This window comes from Cinclus cinclus, chromosome 12, assembly GCF_963662255.1.
Source record: "Cinclus cinclus chromosome 12, bCinCin1.1, whole genome shotgun sequence".
In the NCBI taxonomy this organism is placed as follows: Eukaryota; Metazoa; Chordata; class Aves; order Passeriformes; family Cinclidae; genus Cinclus; species Cinclus cinclus.
Genome location: NC_085057.1, coordinates 10,958,935 through 10,983,926, shown reverse-complemented (window position 1 = coordinate 10,983,926; position 24,992 = coordinate 10,958,935). Strand labels below are relative to the sequence as shown.

Sequence of the window (24,992 nt, the reverse complement as noted above, 5' to 3'; positions counted from 1 at the left end):
TGAATTTGCATAAATTTTCTAATTGGGCTGGATTATTCATTTTTGGAGCCAAATTTTAAATCTTGAAAATTGATTCGGTCGTGTGCTTTGAATCTTCTTTCTGAAGCTCAGTTCTTGGGGATTACTAAGATGCTGCTTCTAAATAAGATTTTTGTTTTGGCCAGTTAGTAAAAAGAGTAACATTCAATCTAATGTTCACAGTATTGTGTTTCCTCTCATGCGTGATGAGAGATGAGTCCAATGAACTGAGGTTGCAGTTCTGTTAGTGCTGAAAAACTGGTGTCTCTTCAAAATTGCAGGAGCATTTCTTCACCACTACGTTGGTAGAACTTGGGCATTTATAAAATAAGATCTGAATAGCAAGGACTTGACTAGCAAAGGAAGAGGTGCCAAAAACTCCATGTAGTCTGTTAGGGATGTTTCTGTTGCTATCGATTTTTACATGAAAAGCACTTGTTTTCTGTAGTAATGTTGGCTTTATAAAGCCCTTAGATCAGGGTTTGTTGGCAGGCCAAATCCAGATTGTTTTCAAAAGCATGGATATTTGTGCAGCTGTTAAAACAAACCCAGTCATACTTTGTGCATCAGAAGACATGATGTATTTCAGTTCACAGCTCTTTATTGTGGAGAATACAGTGAAAATAAAAGCAGATCTCTGCCCTCACTTTGGGAATTGCATATTCCAACGTGTACCATGGTGAAAGCAAGGTTTCTCCAGGTTTTGTAGTGTCTTATGGTGCATATTACAAATAATGGCAGGTCCACACCCAAATCCAGACCTTCTTGTGCCTTTGGCCTTCCTTTCACTTTGGCTTGAGTTGGGAAAGTATAACGAATATTAATTAATGGCCCAGCTTAGCCTATTCCTGCTGTGTTTTTCTGCCTCTGTCTTCAATCTGTCTGTGGTATAGTTTGCTGCTGGTAATGGCATGGGGTTGATCTGTATAGGACCGAGGTTAAAGTTGTCTGAGGAAGCTTGTCTGAGGAAAAAGTGGTGAATTAAAGATGTCAGAAGCAATAATGCCTGAGAAACCACTTGTTACAATTGAATTAATGACTTGTTTGCTAATTAGCAGCCTGAGGCAAAGTTGAGGTAACACTCTAACAATCTGGTCATTAATTCAGTTGCAACTGATTTCAAGGGCAATGTTGTTATTTTGAACAGTAATTGTATTCCCGATTCTGGATTATACATGCTGTGTCCTTATTGTTCAGTCAGTCTCCTCCTGAAGTCTTGGAGGGATGGTAGAAGACACCAAAGGCAAGTACCAATGGGAAAATTGGAGGAAATAGTTTGTTATGTAGGTCAGAACTTCTATATTTTTGTCTTCTGAGGAAATAATGGTGCATCATGGTGATGCATCTGCACACAGGAAGTTGGTGGTGTTTAATGCTGAGCTGATGAGTGAAGAAGTCCTTTTCTCCCTTATAGAAGAGAAAAAACATCTCTGCCATCAAATTGGGCTTCAATAACTTCAATTTATTATTTATTCATTTGTGTGATTTTGATCATTCATGAAGTTACTCTGGTAAAATGGGTTTCTAGGCTATGGGATACTCAGCCTATTGTGAGAGAACCCTGCTGGGTTTGGTTCTTTTTATACTTCTATTTTTCTTGTTAGTCCTGGCAGTGTCTCTTACTTGCACATCTGGGACATACGCATACCATGCCAACTACAGTTCAAACTAATTTGACCCCAAAACCTGGCATTTGGAAGGCAGGAGCCCTTCAGGGATGACTATTGTTTCCTTGGAGAGAGCTGGTCAGTGTTGTGCTGACTGCAAGGGCCACCAGCAGCACATGGAGCAGCATCGGGAGGCACGGGCTCACTTCACCTGGGAGGCTTCATGTGCTCTTCTCCAGACTTAGTACCATGTTATCTAAATTGCTTTCTATAAAAGTTTTTTTCTTAGGACTTCTTGAGTTTACAATATTTACTTAAAAACAAAAACGAACAGAGAAAAAAAAACCAATCTCCCCTCAAAAATGGACTTTTAAGACTTTTTTTGTGTGCTTGCTTTGAAAGCACCGTTACTGATGTTCTCTGAGGGATGAGTAGCTGCTTAATGGGGTCTTTGCTGAGTCAGTATTCAGAATTGCAAAGATTGGTAAAAGGGTGCACTGTGGTTTTAAGGATTAGAGAATGTGGGCAGAAGCAAGGGGATTTTTAAAATAATGTATATGTTTAGCTTCAGACCCCACCTGAACTGAACTTTAACACTGGCAGCTTCAATCTCCTCTCTAAATTTGTTTTGGCATCTTTAGCAGGATAAGCCAGTCTGTCAGTCGAGAATATACCAATGGATTCATATTTTTGTCCATCCCTTTGTGTAGTGTGAAGTAAACTGTAGGAACTTAGTGCAGTGCTCAGTGGCATTCTGGAAAAGTAACTGCTGTTCAGATGAGTAGTCAGGGTTTTCTTTTAAAAAAAGAACATTTAATTTGCAGTGTGACATTATTATAAGATCATCTCACATGGAAGAGATTTACTGAGCCTGTTGTCCCTCATTTAGAAAACTTTCTGGGAAGGTATTTAATAGACCAACAGTTCCCCCAACTAATTCCCAGACATTACAGCACTGTCACAACCCATATATTCTTAGGGCTTGTGCTGTGTATCTTCTACAGACTGCATGCCTTCCCTTCCTGACCTGAGATCTTAACCAGTTTTTAGATGATGTTTTTATCTGGAGAAAGAAAATCCCTATTCGGGTCACTTGTTGGGCTGTGTGTTGTTTTCAGATTCAGTTATTGCTTGCTATATTGCTTTTCTGCCTTGTGGGAGCTGAGCCAGCTTCCTTTCTGATTCAGAGAACTCCTTCCAGCAACAAGATTCTGACTCATTCTTGCTTGGCTTCCAGAGACTGTTTTGCTGCTAACTTTAGGCTCTTCATCTTTGCTAGTCAACTTTTAGTAGCTTGGCATCTTTGGGAAAAAATGGTGCATGGCTTTGTGGGCAGGAGATCCAGTTCTGTTAACTTCTGTATCTCTTGGCAAGTGAAGGAAGAGGCAATAGTTTTCCTTTTATATTCCAAACTGTCTGTTTCTCATAGCTCAGTATTATACCATCATTATCAGTAAAGAGTTTACATCCAAATGTACATTGGAATTATCCACTTGTGGGGAAAAGTCTCTCATTATTCTAAACCACTTGCCATCTGCCATGCAGAATGCTAATAGGGGTGATTAGTTATTGCATTTGCAGGTTCAGTAGGATAAGGAGAGTTTTATTTTATATGGTTTAGTACAGTTTTCTGCTTATTTCTTCTACTATTTCTTCTATTCCTTCTACTCCCTCAGAGACCCACAGCCCACCACCACAACTCCAGTGCTCACAGCTTATGGAGTCTAAGGAAGCCAGTTAAATCTGATTGAAACTGCTCTTGGCAAAATACAATGAAGTATGAGTGAAAGTCTTTCAGAATGACCCATTGATCAAATAGGAAATGACCACTTGTGTGTGAGGGTAAACCATGTAGGAGGACAGGGGAGTTTGTGATATGCTGGAGTAAGTCAGATGGGAAGTCAGCATTGCATGGGTCACACAATCTCTTTGCATCAATTTTATGATTGAAATGAAGAAGTTGTTGATTCCCAAAATTAGAGGTTGTTACAGAAAACTGCTAGATTTTAGTCACTTTCGACATCAGTCTGTGTGTTTTAGAGTTTGGGTTTTTCAGTTTTTTTTTGGTTTGGTGAATGAAATGTGGTTGGGGCAGGCTGTTTCTGCCAAATGCAGTACAGTGACACAGCAAGTAGCTGACACTTGAAACTTGAACGTTTGTGGTGGCTTTTGTTCTCAGTGATAGTCTAATTACTTACACAGAAGAAGATTTCAGAACAGCTTCTGTATCTTCAGCATATCTGTGATTGGAAGAAAAGGAGGTATCTGTCCTGGGAAGAACAAGGGTGCAGTGAGTGCATGAACTCCAGTGGGGAATTTGGTGGCAGTTTCAAACAAGCTGTCAAAACAGGAATTGAGATTGGGAAGTACTTGTGTGACAAATTTTGTAGGATCACAGAGTCACCCAGAAACTCACAGTACTTTAAAACATTCATTCATTTGGCACTCCGTGAACAGTGTATGGAAAAATATTTGAGTGGCCTGTTATTGAAATGCAGCTGTCAAGGGGGAGAAAGAGGGGAAATACTGCAGTTGTGCAGGAGTGTGCTGCTGACAGTGTGACAAGGCATGTGAGAAGGATTTAGACAGGAATACAGCAGCTTCGGCTGAAATTTGGAGGTAGCACCCCTGTTCTTCTGAAAATTGTCATGAGGTTTCACCTTTTCTTTTAAACTGTCCCCTCTTGCTCTACACAGTATGTTACTTCTGCAAGCTTTCTATTCTACCTGGATCAGTGACAAAGCCTGATGGGCAGTGTTTTGAATACCTGAGGCCGATCAGAAATACTTCCTCCCTGATCACGTTAGTTTAGCCTCATGAGACATACAGTTTGTTTGCGCTGTGCTAGGTTATGTAGCTTAAACATTGCTGATTTTTTAGTAGACATTTGAATAATCTATTAAGCTTCTTCCATCTTTTATTTCCCTTGCCGTGCAACTGCAACACAGCTCTTACCTCTTCCATTCAAACCATGTTATCAAGCTGACGTGCAGGATCAGGGAATCCCATAGCTTGTAGTGAGGGCACAGTGTTTGCTTTGTGATAGTGCAACATCCTGCAGCCTATGCTGAAAGTTAGCTTGCCTGGCTGTTTGTTCTGTGCTGATGAGTTTGTTATATGTGAATGAAATGCTTCAATTGTGTTTAATTTTCTGCTGTAAATGTCAAGGATGCAATAATGAGATAGAATAAAACCTTTCTATGTGCTGTGTACTGCATCTGTCTGGAGTCATTTTTCTGACATGTTAGAGAAACCATAAGAGCCAATTGCTACCCAAGGGAGGATGCAGTTTTACAGGTCAGTTAACCACCTATTGGGTTTTATGTATGTACAGTGCAGCCTTTGCAGCACACCACATTTATGTGACCAAAGTAGCACTGAGCTTACACTGAAGCGTGTGTAATGGACCCTGGATATAGAAACATGCTAAACAGCTATACCACGTGTCTGATTCCTTCTCAACATGTAGAAACTGCTGCTGTGTGCCCTGGGATTTACTGGCAGTGCTGCCTATGCATCTCATTGCTGGTGTCTGGGGCTGTCTGTGCTGTAGTGACAGTGGTGACTAATGTGGTTTGCTCAAGTTGGTTCAGATACTGGTCTTAGTCAAATAATGCAGCAGAAAGCAGCTAACCCAGTCACTGGATTTTGTAGCCCACAAGAAATTCCAGATTGCTGGCCCATTTAGGTTGCTGCTTGCCGCTGTGTGCTGCCGCCAGCTACTTTTAAGTTGGCTTATATGAAGGACCCTGCATGTCTTTGTTTATCAGTTTCTGAGCAGAGGTTTCGAAGTGTCTGAGTTTAGAAACCATCATCCTCTGTCTTGAGTATTTTGTTCAGCTTGAATGGTTTCCCAGAGTAAAATGTAAAAAGATCTTGCTCTTAACTCCATCTGGAATTGCTGTTCTTCCCAGTAAAGCCAAGTGATGGTGTGTTGCTCGCCATGGAGTTACTGATTTTGCACTAGGATTAAGACCTGCCAATTTCTAAAACATTTAAGTTGTATCTCTGCTTCGGTAGTCTAATCTTCAGCTGGGTGGAAGGACCAGCAAATGCACAGACTTTTTCCAGCTTTCCCTTGCTTTCCAATACTGAGTCTATAATTCTTTCAAAAAGGGAACCTGTCAGCAGCACCTAAGTAGTAGCCAGAGTGCTGTGTTTGAAACCTTCTGTCTCTGGGTCTGTATCTTGATGATAGAGCCCTAATTGCTTTTTGCAGTGAGTTTAGGTGTTTGTCTTTGGAAACTGTTGCTTCTTGATTAACTGATGGACATTTAGACCAGCACTTTCCTTACTAGTGCAGTGCTTATGATGGAAATTCTCAAAGAACCTTGCTTTAACCTCCCAGACACTTCATACTTCTTCATGGGGTTTATATCCATGTAGGAATGAATTTGCCAAGATAAATGAATGCAGTTATTGACTGAAGCAGCTGTTACCTGCCACTATTGAACAGTTAGGAGAGGGTTAAGAAGAAAACCTCTTCTGAGCCACTAGATTGGCCCTGACTAAGATGAATGTCTAATTCACTCCCAGCGTCCTTACTGCTGCCAGTAATAAAAAGCTTGCTTCACATATTCACCCCACTGCAGACGTTTCTCTTAAATTAAATATCAAGAGGACATATAATAGCACGATTCCACGCCAAGCCAATATTATCAGATTGATGTCAGCAGTGATAATAGAAGAAGGATAAGTTGATGAGATTTCATTTATTAAATAAAGTAAAGGGAATATGCAGTGATAGAAAGGATTTGGTAACTCTCGGTGTCAAAATGCAGCAAGATTGTGCTCATTCTGTCTTACCTCAAGGGATAGTAGAGAGAAGGATGCCCTTTGTTTCATTTTAAGAAAACCTCTCCCTTCTTTTCCAGACAAAGACCTGATTTAAATCTCTCCATGGGAGGGGGAGAGGAAATAATGGATTTCATGTGTATGTAGCCTTCCTGCCCATTGCACAGTGGCAAGGCAAAGGTTTCTTTCCTCTCTGTGATAGGGGAGGCTGCTAATGAATTTTATTTCTAAATCCATCTTTTCCTTTTTCCAACCTGTCATCCTTTCTCCTTTCCTCCTCCTTTAAACAGATGAGTGTGTGTTACTGATTTAATCTTTCGTATTCTGTATGTCCTGCATGTATTTATTTCCAAGATATTGTTAGTTTGTCTTCTGTACTTCTGTGTGCTGATACTGTACTATCACTTCCCAGCCCAGCCTTTCTCTCCTGCCTTTTTCCTTGCTGCTGTAAATGAGACTCTTACACCTGTTTTGATAATAGTTGTAGCAGTTGCAACATATTTTATTTTAGACAGAGGTCAACTGTCTAACTCATTTGGTGGTGACATATGTTGAAAACTTTGACCCCCTTTAGAAGAAAGATCAAAGCATACAAGTCTTCTGCTAGTTGTACATACAAATGTCATTGCTCTTCCATCATTTTCCTTCTCTCTCATATAAGAAATAATAGTTAAAAACCCTCAATGACACATGAGGAGTAGTGTGGTCTGGTGTCCAGAAGATAAATTTTTCTAAAGATTAGTTAATGCCAACAGCCTTGAGCTAGGCTAGGGGCGAAGTGAGATAGTTGATGGAAGTCCACCTCCTTTGGAACTCAACTCACAATGTCATTGCATTCTACAGATGTGTTTGTAGTTGGATGATGGTGCTTTAGTTCCCTTTTGTCTCAGATATGTACAAGGAAGGCCAGGCACCCGTAAGGTGCAGCTGTTGTATGTGTATAGGGCTGCAGTCCCCCAGTGTGGAAATATTGCAACCTGAAGCTGAGATTTAATGTGAGCAGGAGAGTGGCACCCCCCTGATTCAGACTGGGCAAGCATTGTGATTGCTGTGCAGGGAGGAAAGCATCTCAGGCAGCTGTTCACCAGAGCACTTCAGGTGCCTCTTTCCAGTCCAGATGGGTACCAGAACTAATCTGCTGGATGTGGATAACTTGTGTACTCCCAGATTCTGCAGTAACTTGTATTGATAATTACCTAAATCAACTTTGCACTTTGTTGCTTAGCATCTCTAAATCTGTTTTGAGAAGCTGGTGCAATTGATGCATAGCCACAGCGTGAGGTTTTAAGTTTTTATTTTGAAGAAGTAAAGGAGAATAATCTTGTTATTATTTTGGGTACACAGTTCCAAATAAATCTTCCCTGTGTTGTGGGAAGTGGTGTGTGGGAATGCTGGTTTAAATACTTGCTGGGCAATGCATACTGGGCAATGGTTTGTGCTGATTGATCCCCTACCTCTGGTAGGCTTTGGGCAACAATACTCTTTTCTGTGGCTTCTTGCTCACCACTGTGTGGCTTTTAAATAGCCCTGTGGGCTGAGCACCAAGAGGTCTGTTAAGGAAGAGGGCTACAGACTTTGCAGCACTGAGCCCACAGGTGGGTCCTAACCTCATATTTATTCTAGACAGTAAAGACTGATGCTGTAGGAAGGACAGTGACCTAAAGCAAAGCACAATTCCTGTAGCTCTCCCTGTTGACAATGACAACCTCTAAATATTTCTTGGATGTTTGTACCATGTTGTTCAGTTGAGATGAATGCAAACTGGTTTGTGGTATGCTGTACCTTTTAGCTCTTCCAGGTTTCTATATGAAAATTACAAAATGCCCTTGTTTAACATCACTGAGTTTAAAAAAAACTAATTTTAAAAGTCTTAACTTTTTCAATGAATTGAGGGATTTGGTGGTATTTCCTGACCTGGTATTTGGTATCATTTCCACAGTCTCACTGATTTGATTAGAGTGATATTAAAGTTAGTGACAAAGCAAAATGCCAACATTATGAGTTTCTGAAGCTCTCTCTGGGTTCTTTTCTATCCCAAAATTTGAAGATTTTTTTTTTTTTAGAATATGGATTTTCGAGGCTTTAAAGGTGATTTGCTATATAACATAGAAATTAGAAATGAACACTAGCCCTTAGGAACTGTGCATGGAATAAGTTTCTTCTAAATGCTGTAAGATCAGTGAAGAGGTAGAAAAAGAAATCTGTATAGTATCTTTGTTGGTTTCTGATCCAAAACTCAGTGTTGTAGAGAGTGGCTGTCATACTGATAAATTCCTGCTCTGTTGGCAGTAAGACTCAGGACTGAAGAAGTATGAATTAGAGTATATATCTCAACCAAATTATTGTGACCCAGGTTGCTGATACAGAAGAGACAAAATTGTTCTTCTTTTGGTCCTTCCACTTTTTTCCTGAGCACCTTACACAGATGTGCATGATTTGGAAACTCCTATCTGAGCTCTGCAAAAGCTTTTTAGAAGATCTTGATTTAAGATTTCCTTTTTTTAGAAATCTGCTCCATCTGAGAGACTGTGACATGCCCAGGGTCTCTGCCTTGCTATGAAGCCCTTTTGCTGAATGAATGCCTGTTGTTACTGTGGAAATGAATACATCATAGTATGGCATTAATATCTGCCTGTAGCATCAATGCTTCGGAAGGAAGAGGTGTGTTTGATATTTGGACACAGATCTCTAAGCATATTGGAGCAGGAAATGCAAGGAATTAAATGGATTTATAGTTTAGGAGACAGCATCAGGATTGCTACACCTAAACATATGTTCTCTTCCTCTCTGGTAAAACATACCATGGCCATGGTGCTGTGAATGCCTGCAATTTGTGTCTGCCTGCAATTTGTGTCTGCCTGTCTGTGCAGCTGATGTCACTGTTGTTACTGTGTTTGTGCCATTGTTGCTGGGATAGTTTTACAACGACCTTCCCCTTTATTGGTACTGTTGCTGATGATGTGCCATATGTACACATGCACATTAGAGTAAAAGAACATCATCCTTAATTGTTCTTGGGTAGCTATCAATGCCATTTACAGTGTATGACTACTAATTTATGCAGGAATACAAAGAAACAGATATCTGGTCTGGCTATTATTCTGGCTTTTTTTCTAGTCACTAGGAGAATTGCAGTGCTTCCAACCATGCTGGATTTCTTGTAGTGTTTAAATAGATGAGAATTCAATAGATGGAGGTGGCTTATTCAACAAGTCTGTTCAGTTCCTTGTCAGACTGTTACAGATCTAGTGCAGGCCCAACCAGGATTCTGGAGTTCTGCCAAAGATTCCCAGTGTGAGTTGAGAAAATCATTGAAACTTTTTAACTTGGGGATTTTTCCCTCCTGGCTTGAGAGATGTTTTATATTTTATATAAGGGTGAAACAGCCTTCTACACCAGCTAAGAAAGATCATGTTCCTTCCTTCTGCTAAGTACCCTGGGTTTTTCAACTGAAAGACACTGTTGGTCATTTGACCCATTTTGGTGATTACTGCTCCCACCAGATTCTGTATTAGGACTACATGACTGCAGCATAAAATTAGTATGTGTATTGCTGGCAGAGTGGTAGTAAGTGGTTGAAAACGCCTCTTCACACATCATTCTGTGCTTTTTTTCCCTGCAGGAGGAGGAACGCTGATCCTATCTGTGCAAACCTGCAGTCTGAAATTCTGAAGTGCTTCAGAGAAAACAAACGTGAAGTGCTCAATTGCTCGGAGCTGGCGAAAGAATATCAGCGCTGTGTTAGTGCAGCTCAGAAGGTAACAAAAGCTTCTCTGTTGTATTGGCTGGCTTTGCTGTCTTGTTTTGCATGGTGCTTTCTTCTGAGAAGTTTTTTTGAGAGCTGTGGTATCTATTAGTCAAATTGCAGTCTTCATAGGAGACAAATCTTCCTAGGGATCCATTTTGCCACGTTCATTCCACATTTCCCAGTCACACTGTGCTATGTCCCTGTTTCATTCCCATCAGTGGGTCCTGCTGTACCAAGCTGCCACCAAAACAGTAGAACCAAGGCTCCCAGGTTTCAAAGTCAGTCGATGATTTTCCCTAGTTTTACCTTCCTGGATGTTGTGTACTGCAAACAGTAAGTAAATCCATTTTCGCAATATTTGCAAAATTTTCAACAGGCTCCAAATATCTCCTTTTATGGGATTTTGCAGTTGAAGGTCTTGCTTCTTTTCATTTCTGCATGGGGAAAGGTTCTGTGCTGGGCAATACTGCTGTCTGTTAAGAAAATTCCACACTCTTAAAAACTCTTCATCTTGTGTGGGAGGCCAGGAAGCCTTATGGCTTTTGCTTCTGAGTTGCAGAGTCCCAGTAGGTTCTGTTGATGCCTTAGGACAGTGGCTGCTCAGTACCTTGGAAGAATTTCTGACTACTGAAACAAGTGAAGGGGAAAAGAAAATGAAGTATTTGGACATTACAACTAGGGTATGGTCCTGGGCCATGTGAAAATTCGGTGGGTCAGGTGTCCCTCAAGGGCAGACTTTTCTGTTTTGTTTTTTGGGCTTTTTTGACAGTAGAAAATTCTCCAAAAAGTGCTGAGAATATAGTAAAGAGGATATAGGGAAAAGGATGGTAATAGAAAATTGAGACTTCTCTCATGGGATTATTAAAGCAAAGGGTGGGGGAGAGGTGGATATTTCATGGAAGCAGGCTTTCTCTGCATTAGCATTGTGAGGGGAAGCTGTATGCCTGATTTAAGTATAACATGAAACAAGCTGCCAGCCGGCTCCCAGAAGAAGCCCGACAGAAGGAGATGGGAAAATTGTCAGGATATATTAGACCAAATGTTGTTGCTAGTCCTGGTGGAATTTTTTTCCTTCCTGTTTACAAAGAAGGTCTTTGTATGTCTGCAAATCAGCAAGGTTAAAGCTGCCAGGGAAAGGGCTTTTCTCTGATATCTCCAAAGTCCCCAGTTCCCAAAACATGTGGTTTCTTTCTCTTCCTCAGCTTTAAAGTGGTGCCTGTGCTGCTGCTGCACAATCCATGCCCCTGGTTGCTGTGTGCAGAGCATTGGTGCATCTATTGCCAGCCTCTGTTGTCCTCCTTGCCTCCTCTAAATCCAGCTTGTAGCCTTTTCAGCGGAGTATATCTTTAGCAAATGCATTTACCAATACATCTTTATTGCATGCAGTGCGGGTGGAATGTGATTACCAAAGAAGACAGATTGCATTAAACTTCAGCATATTTGCAAGCTGTGGCTCCAACCCGCCTGAGGAAGGGGCTGGGATGCTGCCAGCCCTGAGCCCCAGCCCAACATTATTAAAGAGTAAATTGCAAGCTAAATGACTGGTAACAGCAGAGGGCAGTGAAAGATCCTAGTAACTTGGATCTTTTTTGGATTTGGTGGAGGTTTTTGTAGGTTTACTTCATAAAGCAAAAACTGAGGATTGTCTAGTTGTCTTCATTCCCAGAGTCTTCAATGAACTTCAGGATTTTTTCATTGCTATTATTAGAAACTACCTGGAAGGGGAAGTGCATAGGACATGAATTTGTTGTGGATGATGACAATGTGGCAGAAAATCTTGCTGTGTTTTAATAAGGGGCTTGAGAGACTAATGAATAGGTAACTAATACCTTGCAGCTAAAGATAGACTCCAAAGGTACTTTGTACTTCTGCAAGTACAAATTCAAATACAACTTTTGTAAGGCAATATGTCTTCTGTAGTTTCCTTTTGTCCCAAGAGGGCTCAAGCCCTGACAATTTGCTTCACTGCTCTTACTGACTCTTCAGACTCCTGAGATACATGTAGCAACAGCAAGCTGTTGTTTTATCATGTAGGATTAAAACTCCCTCCTCCCTTCCCCTTTTTAAGCTGTTATTTTTCTCCAAGTTTAAATTAGCATCTTATACCAAATGGCTTTGTCTCACGCATTCCTCTTTCAGGAAATTCAGGTTGGAGGAATGTGGGAAAGAAAGGCCAAGACTCTTAATTTCTTGGGTATTTTTTTTTTTTAACACAATTTGCTTTCCAGTGCAGGAGGAAATGTAACCAAAGCAGGATGTGTGACTTCAGCTCACTTGCATGGTGGTGATTTGTTCTTCTACTTTTTACTAAAGATTTTATAAGGCTTGCTGAATATTCTTTAATGAAGCATCTGGTTCTCTGCAAGTTCCTTTTGATGGCTGGTAAAAATGTCTCCGGGGCATGGTATACATTAGTTTCAGAGAAAGCAAGCTCTAGATTTCTAGACTGAAAATTACAGCTTACAGTGGATGAGAATAATTCTTTGCCTCTTCCCCCTTACTGGGCTTGTTTGAGACCATTCCTTTGGACACCCATTTCCCTTTGCCTGTTGTGCACATTTCTGAGCCCAGAGCTGAGATACACCCTCAGTTATTTCTGTCCCATGGACAAATATATCAGGTAGTCATTCAATGAGTTTTAAAATTTATTTTCTAATGGTTTCCTGTACAGCCCCTCTTCCTGGAACAGGTTACTTTATTGTGGTGCATGGTAGAGATACAGCTGTTGTTATATGTTTTGTGTATTTTCTGGCTATTGGGTCATCTCTTGTAGTCAACAGGGAGAAATAGGCATATGTAGAGTATGATGCATCTGTTTCTAAAATGTCATCTGAAACAGGCCAGCTGAATTGCCAGACAGAGATGAATGTTTCCCTCTGCCTCTTGGGAGGCACATCCAGAGCATAGACTACAAGAGTTCGTGCCTGTTCTGGGATGCTCATGGGTATGGGAGCAGGATCCTGCTCTGGTTTTCTGCCTTTGTAGCCAGTATGCTTTCACGTTGCTCATGAGCTTTTCCATTTAGACCGTCCTGAAGGTTGAGTTTTGGGCATGTCACCATTGACTCAGTGCAGCAGCATCTGCTCCTTTAGGCACTGGGTTCCTTGCTGCGTCCCATGCTTTGCTGATGTGCAAGTTCTCTGACTTTAGAGGGTGTTACTGTGATAGCTCCTGTTTAATTTGGGAGTGTTTTATCTTTTCTGGTGGTCTGTTTCCATGGCTCTGCAGAACTTGAGCTACAGCATAAAAATTGCTGGCTTTAAATCTAATAAAAGCTGGGATAATGGGACAACTGTAGGAGGGGCAGTTCCCATTGTGTCTTTCAAAATTGCCTGTAGTTTATTGACCGCAAGTTTCACCAAGAACTACTGCTGCCGTTAGATAATGAGAATTGAAAATTGCTGCTGCTGTTTCCCCAAGGTTTTATCTCGTGCCAGTGAGAAGGGGGTGTGGAAGGAAAAAGAGAGTGGCTAGTGGAAATCTGCGTAATTTCTTAGTTTAGGTCCAGATGGAAGGGGAAAACAAATGGTTTTGTTTTAAAAAGTCTGAGTCCTATTAGTGAATTGTTTCCCTCTCCCGTGCAAATATGCACTCACATGCAAGCTTTTCAGAGTGTTTGTGACCCATTCTGCTGCCCTTGTGTTCTGTTCACACCAGCAGGCGAGTCTGAATTTAAGGCGAATTTTAGTTGGTTACTTTGTTACATAATTGGTGATTATAGCAGGGAATCTCCAACCAGCTGCCACTTGGAAAATGAGGCCTCAGGTGACTATATATTAATGTAATTTGAGAATTCAAACAGAACCTGCTTCTTGCAACTGTGTGCAGAAAAAATGTCTGTTAGTGAAGGGCATGTATCCCTTCTTTGCAAGGGGTTTCTTACTGTCTCTAGGTGCCTGTCTTTCTCAGAAAGACCAAGGTACAGTTTTTGTGCTCTAGCTCCTGGTCAAACCAAGCTATCAGGAGCTGTGTGCTCAGACATATGTTTTCCTTTGTCAATAGGTGCTGTATACATTGAGCTAGGAGCCATTCATAATCCTGCATTCTTCCTCCCTGTTCTGTGTCCAGCTTCTCACAAATCTGCTATTCATAACAGACCAAGGTAAACCTACTACTGTCAAGGCTTTAGTGCTTGTCTACATAAGGAAATTACCATGCAATAAACTGGTGAGTTTCTCTGTATATGAACATTCAGAGTTTGTAATGAAAGTGCAGGGAAAATTCACACACATTTGCTGTGAGTCACTCTGCTGTGTGCAAACAAGCTCTTGCTAAATACTGATTGACTGAATTCCAGTGAAGGGAGACTTTTAACATAACCTTGAGTCGTCTGTATTCTGCTTTGCCCTTGACTGTAATAAAAAGGAATGTGGTCAATTTATTACGTTTACATTTCCGAGCGATCTCTGTGAAAGCCCAGTTCCCTTTTGGCACACAAAGCAAAGCATTACAACTCTACTGGAAGTTTGTCTATAATCTGTGGGCAGAGACTTAGCTTGCTGGGAGGATGCTGCAGGTATTTCTGCAGTGTCCTGTCCTGATGGAGCAGTTTTGCTCAAGCACTCTTGATCCTACTGGGAGCTTTCATTTCTACAACTTGGATCTCTCTCTGCTTAAGAGAAACAGAGCTGGATGCCATGGGCTGCACTGCAGGTATCTGATCATTCTGGATCATCAGGCTTTTGCTAAAGTGATGTTTCCATTCTGGTGGATTTCAGAATACTTTATAGATAGGTTGTGTACTTACTGGGGGAGAGAGGAGCAATCTATGTGTGTGGCTGGAGAAAGGAAGTTTGGACCAGGTATAGAAAGGTCTGTATCTGTACTCTAGAAATGGCAGGATTTCTCTTCCCCCTAGGATTCTGCAGAGGTAGATTTTGGCTGTTGCAGCCTCATTGAGGAGATGCATCACATGGTGTGCTTCTTGAAATACAATATATCTAACTTGAAAGGTTTTAGGGTTTTTTGAGCTTTCTGGAATTCAGGTTTGTAGTTTCAGATAAATCTGTGTGTTTCCTGTCTGGAGGATGCTGTTTCCAGCCATGCTCAGCCAGGTATATGGCTGTCCTGCCTTTTGTCAGTCGGTCCTTGCTCAAGGAGAACATATCTGTAAAGGGTTTGTCTTGCCTTCTCTCTAAAGAAAATTCTATTCTTTTAAAAATCTTTCTCTCTTTCAACCTTTATTTGTGCAAATGCTGTGCTGATAACACTATCAGAGGAGTTTGATTCAATAAATGGCCCCCACAAGGGAGTTGGGGGAGAGCTGCAAGCTGCAGGCAGCTGCTGTTTGTTTAGTTGTAAACACAGAGAAGCAGTGGATTAACTGTACCCAGGCATACCCTGACCTGGTATTTGCACAGGTGAAGAGGATCCATATTTTTGCTTCTAATTATGAAGGATGGCAACAGTTATTGTTTTGATTTTCAAGACAGCAGTTGTAGGTTCTGGCGAGTCTTGGGTCTATACATAATGCTTAATATCCTCAGGGGTTCACTGGTGGATAAACTAAAAATATAGAGCTGCCTGAAAGGACATAAACCACCATCTTAATATATGAGGCATGTTCCAGAGTAAATGCTAGCCTACTTAAAATGGAAACGTCTGCTGCCTGTACCTGGTATTTATGAAACTGGAGGCTTAAGTTCTTTATTTACTCCGTGTCTCAGCACTTCATGAAGCTCTGGTCTTGCCCACAGCCTGGTGTGTTGTGAGCATTTATTAACCCACACAAACAAATTCTTCTCTCTGTCCACTCTTTGTATTCCATATGAAGTCTAAACCTCCTCAAGTTTATAAATCTTGAAGAAAGTGAGCAGAAATAAGTTTAAAACTCACTTGACTGTGCTTCAGGGCTCCTCTTTCAGTGATACTTAGTCCATATGCTGCATCATGTTTACCTCTAAAGTTCTTGCATCCATTGCCTGATCTGGAAGGAGAACTTCTGACTGCATTTCTCTTCTCATACACAGTCTGTTTTCTAACAGTTCAACACCCAGTCCTTGTGCATTTATTTTCTGTTTTCTGGTTTTTGTTTGGGAGTTTCGACATTGTTACAGTGGCGCATAATTGCTTTTGAGTCTAATTTCTTGATTGATGGTTCTGATTTCAGATATATTTACAGGTAAAGTTATTTTAAATACATATGTTTTACAGATGATTTTGAAGGCAACTTGAAGTCATTATGACATTACAGTTTCTGAAGATGAATTATTTGTTCATTTTCTTCTAAAATGTGGTCTTGCTATGGTTCTTGTTTTAAAACCTAGTTTGCCTGAAAGTGTTTAAAAACAATCTAAAAATTATTGCAATAAAATACTATAAAGATTAGCTGGTCAGGAATGAGACATCTTAGCTGACCTGATGCTTTGATGAGGTCTTTGAGTGGGTGTATCTGAAAAGTCTCATTAGACTTCAGTATCGAAATTTCACTCTTTGTATTCTCTTTCTTTTCAAAAATTATTTTTTCTTTGGGCCTAAATTGGTGGGATTACATGGATCAAATATTTCTTTAGTTCTGTGCTCTCTGTATGGTGTGTTAGGCAGCATTTTCCTGAGAACTGTAGCCTGTATTCAGTCAGGCTTATCTAGTATGGAAAATAGTTGCTTGGGGGTGAGAGACTGTGGTGATACATATGGCTGTTTTAATGCCAGATTCTTCCACAAAAGATTTGTAGCACTGTTGGCAAGTGGAAAGTGGAAATTCTTACTCAGATTCATTCCAGGAGACTGATGACCAAGCAGTCTAGGACAGAAAGAAGTTTATTTCCAATTTTTAAACTATGTGTTTTGCTGCTGAAGTTAGATTGAAACAGATCCACAAAAATTGCTGTCGATAGCAACTGCTGGTTAGAAGCACAAGGTCAGTGGTCAAGTGCTTTCAGACTCCCAGGAAGTTCCAAAGTAGCCCTGACTTCCATAACTTCCATACTAATGTTAGATCCATTCTCTGACAACTTGGCTGTAACTTGGGAAATTTTATCAGTGATGCCAAAGCCTTCATGACAAACTGAGGAAACCCAAGATTTGTTGTGCTCTTTGTTGATCATAGTCTGCACAGGATGGTTTCCTGCTGTGTGCAGTTTGCAGTTTCCACACACCATCCATCAGGTATTTTTGTTGTAGGTTTTGGGGATGAATACTTTGAGGAACTAGTGGGATTTAAAGCCTTCACCACTCAGCATAATGTGTTTGTGTGGGCAAGGTGCAGGGGTTATTGTGGTAGCAGTGGTCCCATTCACCTGGAAGAGTTGCTCCCAAGCAAGCAAGACTGCTCTAAGTAGCCCTTCTTTGGAAGTTAGTGAATGATGGATGAGCCCTCCTATTAGTGGGAAGCCAATCCTTTTCTCTTCAGAACTGTGGCATACTGGAGGAGGAAGGAGATTTGCAGAAGTTTGAAACTGCTTGCTAGTGTTTGTTCTCCACAGAGCCTCCTGGTCCAAGGCTGTGGAGCATTCATCTGTTACAAAAATCCAGACTTGGAGGGAAAGTTTCTTTCTGCATCGTGCCTGCAGTAATTGTTTGTGATTTTCACCCCTCTGTGACACTGTCTGTCTGCCCAACAGGCCTCCTTGTCTGGAGATATTTCCTGACATACTTGTGATGCTTCCAAAACAATTTAAAGCTCTCAGTCCTAACTAAACCTTTGCAAGCCAATTGAAAAAATCTTTTTGGATACCAGTGCTTCAAATACTGGAACAAGACATGTTGAAGATAGTGTGTTACAGTGATCTTTATACAGTATTAGAGTTAGCCCTGCTGCTGATACTTCCATCTCTGGCAGGAAGCATTCTTCTGGTTACAACATCTCTTTTGGTTAGAGTCCTTTACTGGGGGTCTGTAAGAGTTGGTGAAAGGCACTTAAAGACCTCTGCAGTCACAGAAGCTGTCCAGAAAGACAACACTTACTATAATTAAAGTTTGCTACCTTTGTAATGTGAGGGGAGAAGGAAGAGAAGCCTTGAGTTAGGATGGTACTGCAACGTCTGGTGTATTTTGTTTCTGAAGCTGGGGGGGAGTGCTGCTCTGTTGTATTGAGCCCAAGTGTGCATGCAGAAATGCACACAAAATTATTTTGACAATGCGTTCGCTCCTTGTCCCTGCTGAATGCCTGTTTGTCCTGTATAAATGGATTTCAGGATCAGCCAACCTCCAGCTCTGAATTAGTCTAATAAGGCATGGAATGTAGGGTTTAAAGGTCATTTTATAAGCAGCTGGCTTCCTGCATATATTAGGGGGAATGATTTTTTTAAATAATGGTATTGGAAAGCTGTTGATTTAACTTTTAAAATACCTGCATGCTGTAAAATTTCAGCTCTTCTGCCTCTGTCCTTCAAGCGCTCTTCTTGCCCTCTGCCTGCTCATCTTTCTGTCATTTCTGATTACCTCTGCCCATCTGCCTCTGCATTCTCTCCCCTTAGGTTTATCAGTCCATGTTTGCTGCCCACAAGGACTTGGCTTATATTTCTGAGGAGCTCATCTCTTGGGTTGCTTCTCTGAGCTGTGGAACAGAAAGCTCAGGGTTCCTTGGTTTGGGCTGTTAATAAAGCACTATTACGCTGTTCTTTTGTTGAGGCACTGGGAGCTCTCAGCAATCACCACTACATTGCAGCATTTTTCTGTCCTAGCAGGTACCTAGTTCCCTCCTCAGAATTAATTCAGCTTTGGTGAAAGAAGATTATAATTTTATTCTTTTTTTAAACCTTTTAACTGGTTGAATCGTGCACATTGGTTATTCCAGTTTCCTCTCTGTGGAGTGTGTACTTCAACCCCAACCTGATCCAAATGTTTCATGTGAAAATAGAGGATGTTTTTATTCATTTGCTTGTTCCCTGGATTTCTCTTCGAGTTTGCTGATGAGAGTGATTTGAAATCTTCCAATGACTTCTAAAGTATGGACACTCCCTTAAAAACTGAAGGGAGCACCCACATGTCCAGGTCGTGCAAGCCTTTGGCAGGTGGCAGTGTCCTTCTGCCAGGTGTGAGATGGTACCTTCCCATCACAGTTACTTGTACATGTACAGACTCCTGGATCTTCAGATGTTCTTTCTGCTTGTTTGAAGTTTTGTTCACAATATGTATCCTCAGGAAGTCAGATAATTGGACAAAAAGCAAGCTTAAAATTTAGGGAGATGATAGCAGCTGCAGCATTTTTTCTTCTTGCATTCAGACCAAACTGCTGTGAAACTTTTACATTTGTCTTATTTTCTGAAGGATGTTTCCTGCTCATGACTTGCAGTTGTTCTGAGTTTATTCTCTTTTTGGTACCATGCAGTGCCCTGACATAGCTACTGAAGCAGTTCAGTTTTTGTCTAAGACACACCTTTCTTCTTTAAATGTTGTATTAAATGTACCTCCTTCCTGTTCTTTAAGTTTTTACTCTGTAGCACTTTCCTGCCTATTGTGGAAATAGGAGAGTGATACAGGACTGAACTGATTGGAGGGTTCTCTCTGGCTGCCTGTAAGGGCTCAGATAAGCAATGCCCAGGTGTGTGATGGGTCCCTTCTCAGCTGCTGTTTAAAAAACGCTCTTATGTTAGAATCTTTTTACTAGTAGAACTGTAAACCTTGCAGTTTAGATTAGTATATTGTCATAAGATTACAAAGAAGAAACCCAAGTTCCTAAATATCAAAGAATTGAGGTTTTTATCTTCTCTGTGAGGCAGTAGGGCAAGTAGTACACTGTGTTTCAATTGCCTCCTTGATAGCTTTATAAAATATGTTACTTGAAAGAATAGAAGAGTTTCTGGTTATAGATACAATAGAGACTTGTTGATCTCTCCAAAGGATTTGAAAAGGAGACTGAATTACTGTTTGTTCTGAATTACTATTTGTTTGTTTGTCCCATCTCAATGCAATCTTAATTCTATGTCTGAGAACTTCTGCTGGTTCTTTTTCATGGGTAGAAGGGAGGGAAATGTATCTTTCTTTTGAGGCACTGCCTGAAGCTAAACACAGCATGCTGGGAAGTTATAGGGATACTTCTAATGATCCTCTGGGCTCTCTGACACTGTCTCTTCATGGACTCTAGTGTATACCAGTTGGTGACTTTGAACACGAGAGTTTCAGTCAGCCATATCAGCAGGAATTGTTGAAAACTTTTGTCTTCAGTAGTGCTAAATGCAACCTACTTAGGATTACCATCATTTAACAAGCTCTGTAGTATTTCTGTGGCCCTGGGGTGTTGTCAGTACTGTTTAACTTCCTGTGGCATGTCAAGGTTGTGTTTATCTTTTGGTACCAGTGCATTTAAGGAGTATTCTGAGGCTCAGGAAGCCTTCTCAAACCTTGTAAAAGTAGACAGCCACTGAAAAATGTATTAGATGCTGTGATCCAGGTGGGAGTGTTCCTAGCTGTGTGTACCTTGAGTTGACAGGGTGAAGGCACTGTGATAGAATTGGAGTGCACTAAAGAAGTTTTTGTGGAGAGTTTGTATGGCAGCAGTGATCACTGTATTGTTCTACAAAAGCCAACCTTAAAGCTCTAAACCTTGTATTGCCTCCAGATTGACCTCTGGAGCAGAAGCAGGTTCATTGCTGAAGGTAGACTGGGTGTAATGTTCCAATCTTTGTCAAATATCTTGAGGCACATGGGCTGCCACTTGGTTCAAAAACAGCAAGCATTTTAATTTCAAATTAAAAGTAGAAGTTATACTTTGTTCTTGCAGCTGCTGATTGGTGGCTTGTGTGCATATAAAGCTATGTTGTGAACTTGAGACAACAGAATGCTCTCGAAGTCCTTGTTTAATGCACTGTCAGATGAGTGCTGGTTGGGAAAGAGCCCAACCTGTGTGAGACACTTTGTGCTTTCTTGTTTTGCCGAGCCTTGATATTTTTTACAATAAAACCCCATAAAATGCAGGGAAGTCTCTCTCCAATCAGGTGAGTGTATCAGCAGGCTTCTTGCACTGATGGATTAGAGCCAGGCTGTGTTCAGTAAATGTGGCTAAATAATAAAAGGTGAGATTGTGTGCAGTGATCCCAGGTCTCCTTTCTCCAGCTGCTGCCTCCTGTCTGTTTGCTGGGAACCTTTGTACAGGCAAACAGCTTTGCTTGAGAGAACAGGCTATGCACTATTTTCTGACGCAGCCAAAGGTGGCTGACACAAAGCCAAAGGAGAGCTTCTCTCTGAGGGACTGAAATGTCAACAGAGATGTTGTACTGCCTTGCAGAGCCCTGACTTGCTTTGTGTAAAAACTGAACAGATGTTGGTAGGTCAGGAGCTTTGCCATATACAGAGCAGGCCCTGGAGAACAGGGCAGAGCCTGCACAGATGACACAAGTGACACTGTCCTGGCTTCAGTGTGCTAGCACTCCCCCTTAATGTGGGTCTCTCCCCAAGCCATGTCTGGAGCTTTGCTCTTCTTAAGAAAGTGGGACTCATGTAACAATGTTGTGCATCCCTGAGCCTGGTTTATGTCCCACTCTCTGCTTACTCTAAACCTGCTGGTGAGTTGCAGTGCTGTTCCTCAGAAGCTCAAAGGCACTGAAGTAATAAGTTCCTGTATACCTTGTGAAAACAGGCAATTAGGTGGAGGCAAGGGACCTCAGTGATGCTTGTGCAGGGGGAAAGGATATTGACTCACTCTTTATTAGGCATGAGTTTGGTCACAGGGAAACTTAACTTTGAGACATGAATCTGGAGGAATCCAAATGGCTGCTCTTGAACACCCTATTTCCACTTGAAGACTCTTGCCTGAATGTATGAGGGGGCTGACTTCTGCCTACCATTGTGATCACCTGCATTGGAGAGAATCTCCAAGGGTGGCACTGCAGCAACTAAGAAGATTGTCCTTTGGAATATGCCTTCTCTGTCTGAGTACTGATTTCCTTCTTTGCTTTTGAGAAATGGAAACAAACTTCTTGCTGCAAGAGAGGGTTACAGAAAGCTTTCAAAAGTTTATAGCTTGATCCTCTAAGGCCTGTTCTTTTAAATTAGGATGTGATAAAAGATAGAGTATTAGGTGTGAGCAGGCTGGAAAAAGAAAAGGGCTTGTGGATTTAAGGTAGCCTGTGGTCTTGCTTCCTGCACCTTTTTTTATGTTGTTCAGGGAAATGTTTCATGCTTGGAAAATTTGAGCTCTGGGGATCAGAGCAACTGATCCTTGCTGGCCTCAGCACTTTCTGCTGATGATGAGCAGTCAGCTGCTCAGTAGCTTGTTTTTGCTGCTGTGTGTTGAGGCAGGACAGCAGCTGAGATGAGGGAAGAGGAAACTTTGCGGTGTTCTGCTCCTGTGTCCAAGCACTCGTGTGACAGACAAGTCTGTGTGAACGAAGCAGCCTAAGGTCTGCCAGCTCACTGATGGGTGCTCTGTGGGGCTGTTGTTTGTGGCGTGGCTGTGCTGTCATAGCTTGCTCAGAGGTTGGTCACAAGGTCAATGACTTTTGACTGGATTTTTTTTCAGGCCCCACTGGTCATCCTTGTCCATCTATTATTAAGCCCACTTTGGCATAGCTGTCAGGAGCTTATTCCAAAGGCTGATGGAAGCGAGGTGTAGTAGTTGTGGAGCATGGCCATTGAGGAATTGGTTGTGTCAACAGGTCTGCAGGTGAGCTTTAGACAGGATAGCAGGGGTTCGTATTTATAAAGTTTTCATAGGCTCCTTGAGTACAGTGATAGGCTTTGAAGTGTGGTTTCCTCTGAGCTCTGCTTCCCCACAAAATCTTCAAGCATGATCCATCAAGGAGTGTGAAATATATTCAAAATCCCACTGCTGCCTTTTTCTCAGTCAGCAGGGTTGTGCTTTCTTCTCCAGTCTGGAGTTGTTTGCTGTTGAGAATAAGCAGTCGCTTTTCTTGTGATTCCTTACCTCTCTTTGGGACATGATGCCATCAAGAAAACCAGCTGTTCCAATCTGAGAGCTGCCTCTGCCTTCATGCTCCCTTGTCGATTGTGTTGAATCAATGAAGTGCTGCAATACTGTAGAGAAAAGGGGGAGGTGTGAAGAAATGAAGAGGGAAATCACACAGGAGGAATATACAGAAGAGGATTCATATCCTGTCACATGGTTCACAGTGGCTGTGTCTGGAACTAGATCTGCTGTAATAACAGAAATTCCCTCATGAAAACTGGAATCCCAGGTCCAAATCCTTGCCTCACTAAGCTGTGGGATCTGAGAGTTCCCACATGGAGGAGAGAGCTAGCTAATCTCAGCATCTGGGGAGACCTTACAAGTCCTGACTGTTCCTGCTGAGGAGGTGGTGGTTTTGATAATTGTTATGGGAAAAAATAGTTAAAGGAGAGACGTAAGGGAGATAATTTCTGGATGCCAGCTGTAGCAGAAGGACAAGGTTCAAAATATTCCTCTTGAAAATCCTGCTAATTGCAATTCTGACTCCCTTCGACTCTTGCACCACTGTCTCAGACCTTTGTCAATATGGACTTCTTCCTGTGAAGCTCAGCTTCAATGGCATCCCTGTTCAGCCAAGAAAACTGCCAGGTTGTACTTTGACTTTGGTTCCAGCTGTTCAGTGCAAAAAGCTTTCATTGCTGCTATGAAAAGCTTTACTTAAGGGACAATATAAAGCAGGAATGTTGTGGTGCTTGAAGGCTGAAGTAGGCATCTTCCCTTGAGAAGAGTCTTCTGAAGCACAGATGTCTGGTACACTGTCATGTGGATAAAAGGTTATAAGGATTATGTGTTAATCTGTAGCTGTTAATCTTCCCAGCAGGTTTGGATCCAGCTGATGTTTGGACCCACCAGCCAGGTATGCAGGAGAATTCCTTCAGTGGCTCTGAACTGCTCCACAAGCCTCTAGGCTGTAACTGCTCATCTGGGTCCTGCCTGCTCTTCCTTGTGATCCTTGGTTCTTGCTTTGCTCCCTCTGTTGGTGCTTTCCTTGGCTTCATCAATTTTGATTAGTGCATACCATGGTACCTGGCCCATCCTGACAGCAGGATGGTAAGTTCACACCATACTGTGTGTTTTACCTCAGGCAAGCTTATGTTCTTCCAGATAATTGCTTCAGAATCAACAGTTGGAAGTGTTTCTTGATCTTAGCACAAATTTCTCAAGTATCACTGAAGTTTCAATGAGTTTCTGGAAGTGCATGTTGTAGAGCTTTAAGAATTTGCCCTCCTGATTCCCAGCTTGGCATTTCTTATTTGCAAGTTTGCATCTAGGTATGCACTTCATTATCTGTTTGTTTTTTGTTTTGGTTTGTTTTTTTTTTTTTTTTTTTTTCAATAGACCAACTGTATCTTTTTATGGTTTTTAAACCTGTTTCTCTGAGGTCGCTGCTTGGAATCCTTCTCTTAAGCTTAAAAATACCAGCAATTGCCAACCCTCTTGGGCAGGATGTGGAAGGTTCAGGAATCCCCATTTTATCTCTCTGGCACAAGAATCAAGTGCTGTATAGCACTGCCAAGTTACTTTCTCCATTGTATTTTTGGTTTGGTTGATTTTTTTTGTGGTGTGCTGAGTCCCAGATTGTCGCAGTGCTGTGATAGCACTGGGGTTGGTCCCCACGTCAGGAGAGTGCATAGCAAATGTTTGAGCTAGAAGCAAAGGTAAATTGTTCTAAAACTCTCCTGTGATGTTCTGTGATTAAAGCTCAGACTGTTTGTATTTTACATATATTTTATGTGCGGCTTAATCATTTCCTCCTCACCACTTAGCATGAACAGTTCTGGCCACGTGTAGATTTTATCTTGTAGTCTGAACAAGCTAGAGATATGGTATTGCCTGGGTTTGCTACCTCCTCTTCCTCCTCCCATCTCTTTTACTCAACTATTTCTAGTCTGGGCTCAGATTTTTCCTTTCCTCTCTGTCTTCATTTTTTCACCTGCTTCCTTCCAGTGTCTCTGCACCGCCTTCCTCCTCTGCTCTC

At 41.5% G+C, this 24,992-nt stretch overlaps 1 protein-coding gene across 2 annotated transcripts in view; it reads left to right on the top strand.

Annotated features, from left to right (window-relative positions):
* CHCHD6 (coiled-coil-helix-coiled-coil-helix domain containing 6) overlaps positions 1 to 24,992 on the top strand; it is a 109,648-nt gene that overhangs the window by 62,899 nt on the left and 21,757 nt on the right. For both annotated transcript variants that reach the window (XM_062500929.1, XM_062500930.1), the window contains exon 7: positions 10,042 to 10,177. In XM_062500929.1, the coding sequence (XP_062356913.1) occupies positions 10,042 to 10,177 (136 nt within the window). The remainder of the gene's footprint in view (positions 1 to 10,041; positions 10,178 to 24,992) is intronic.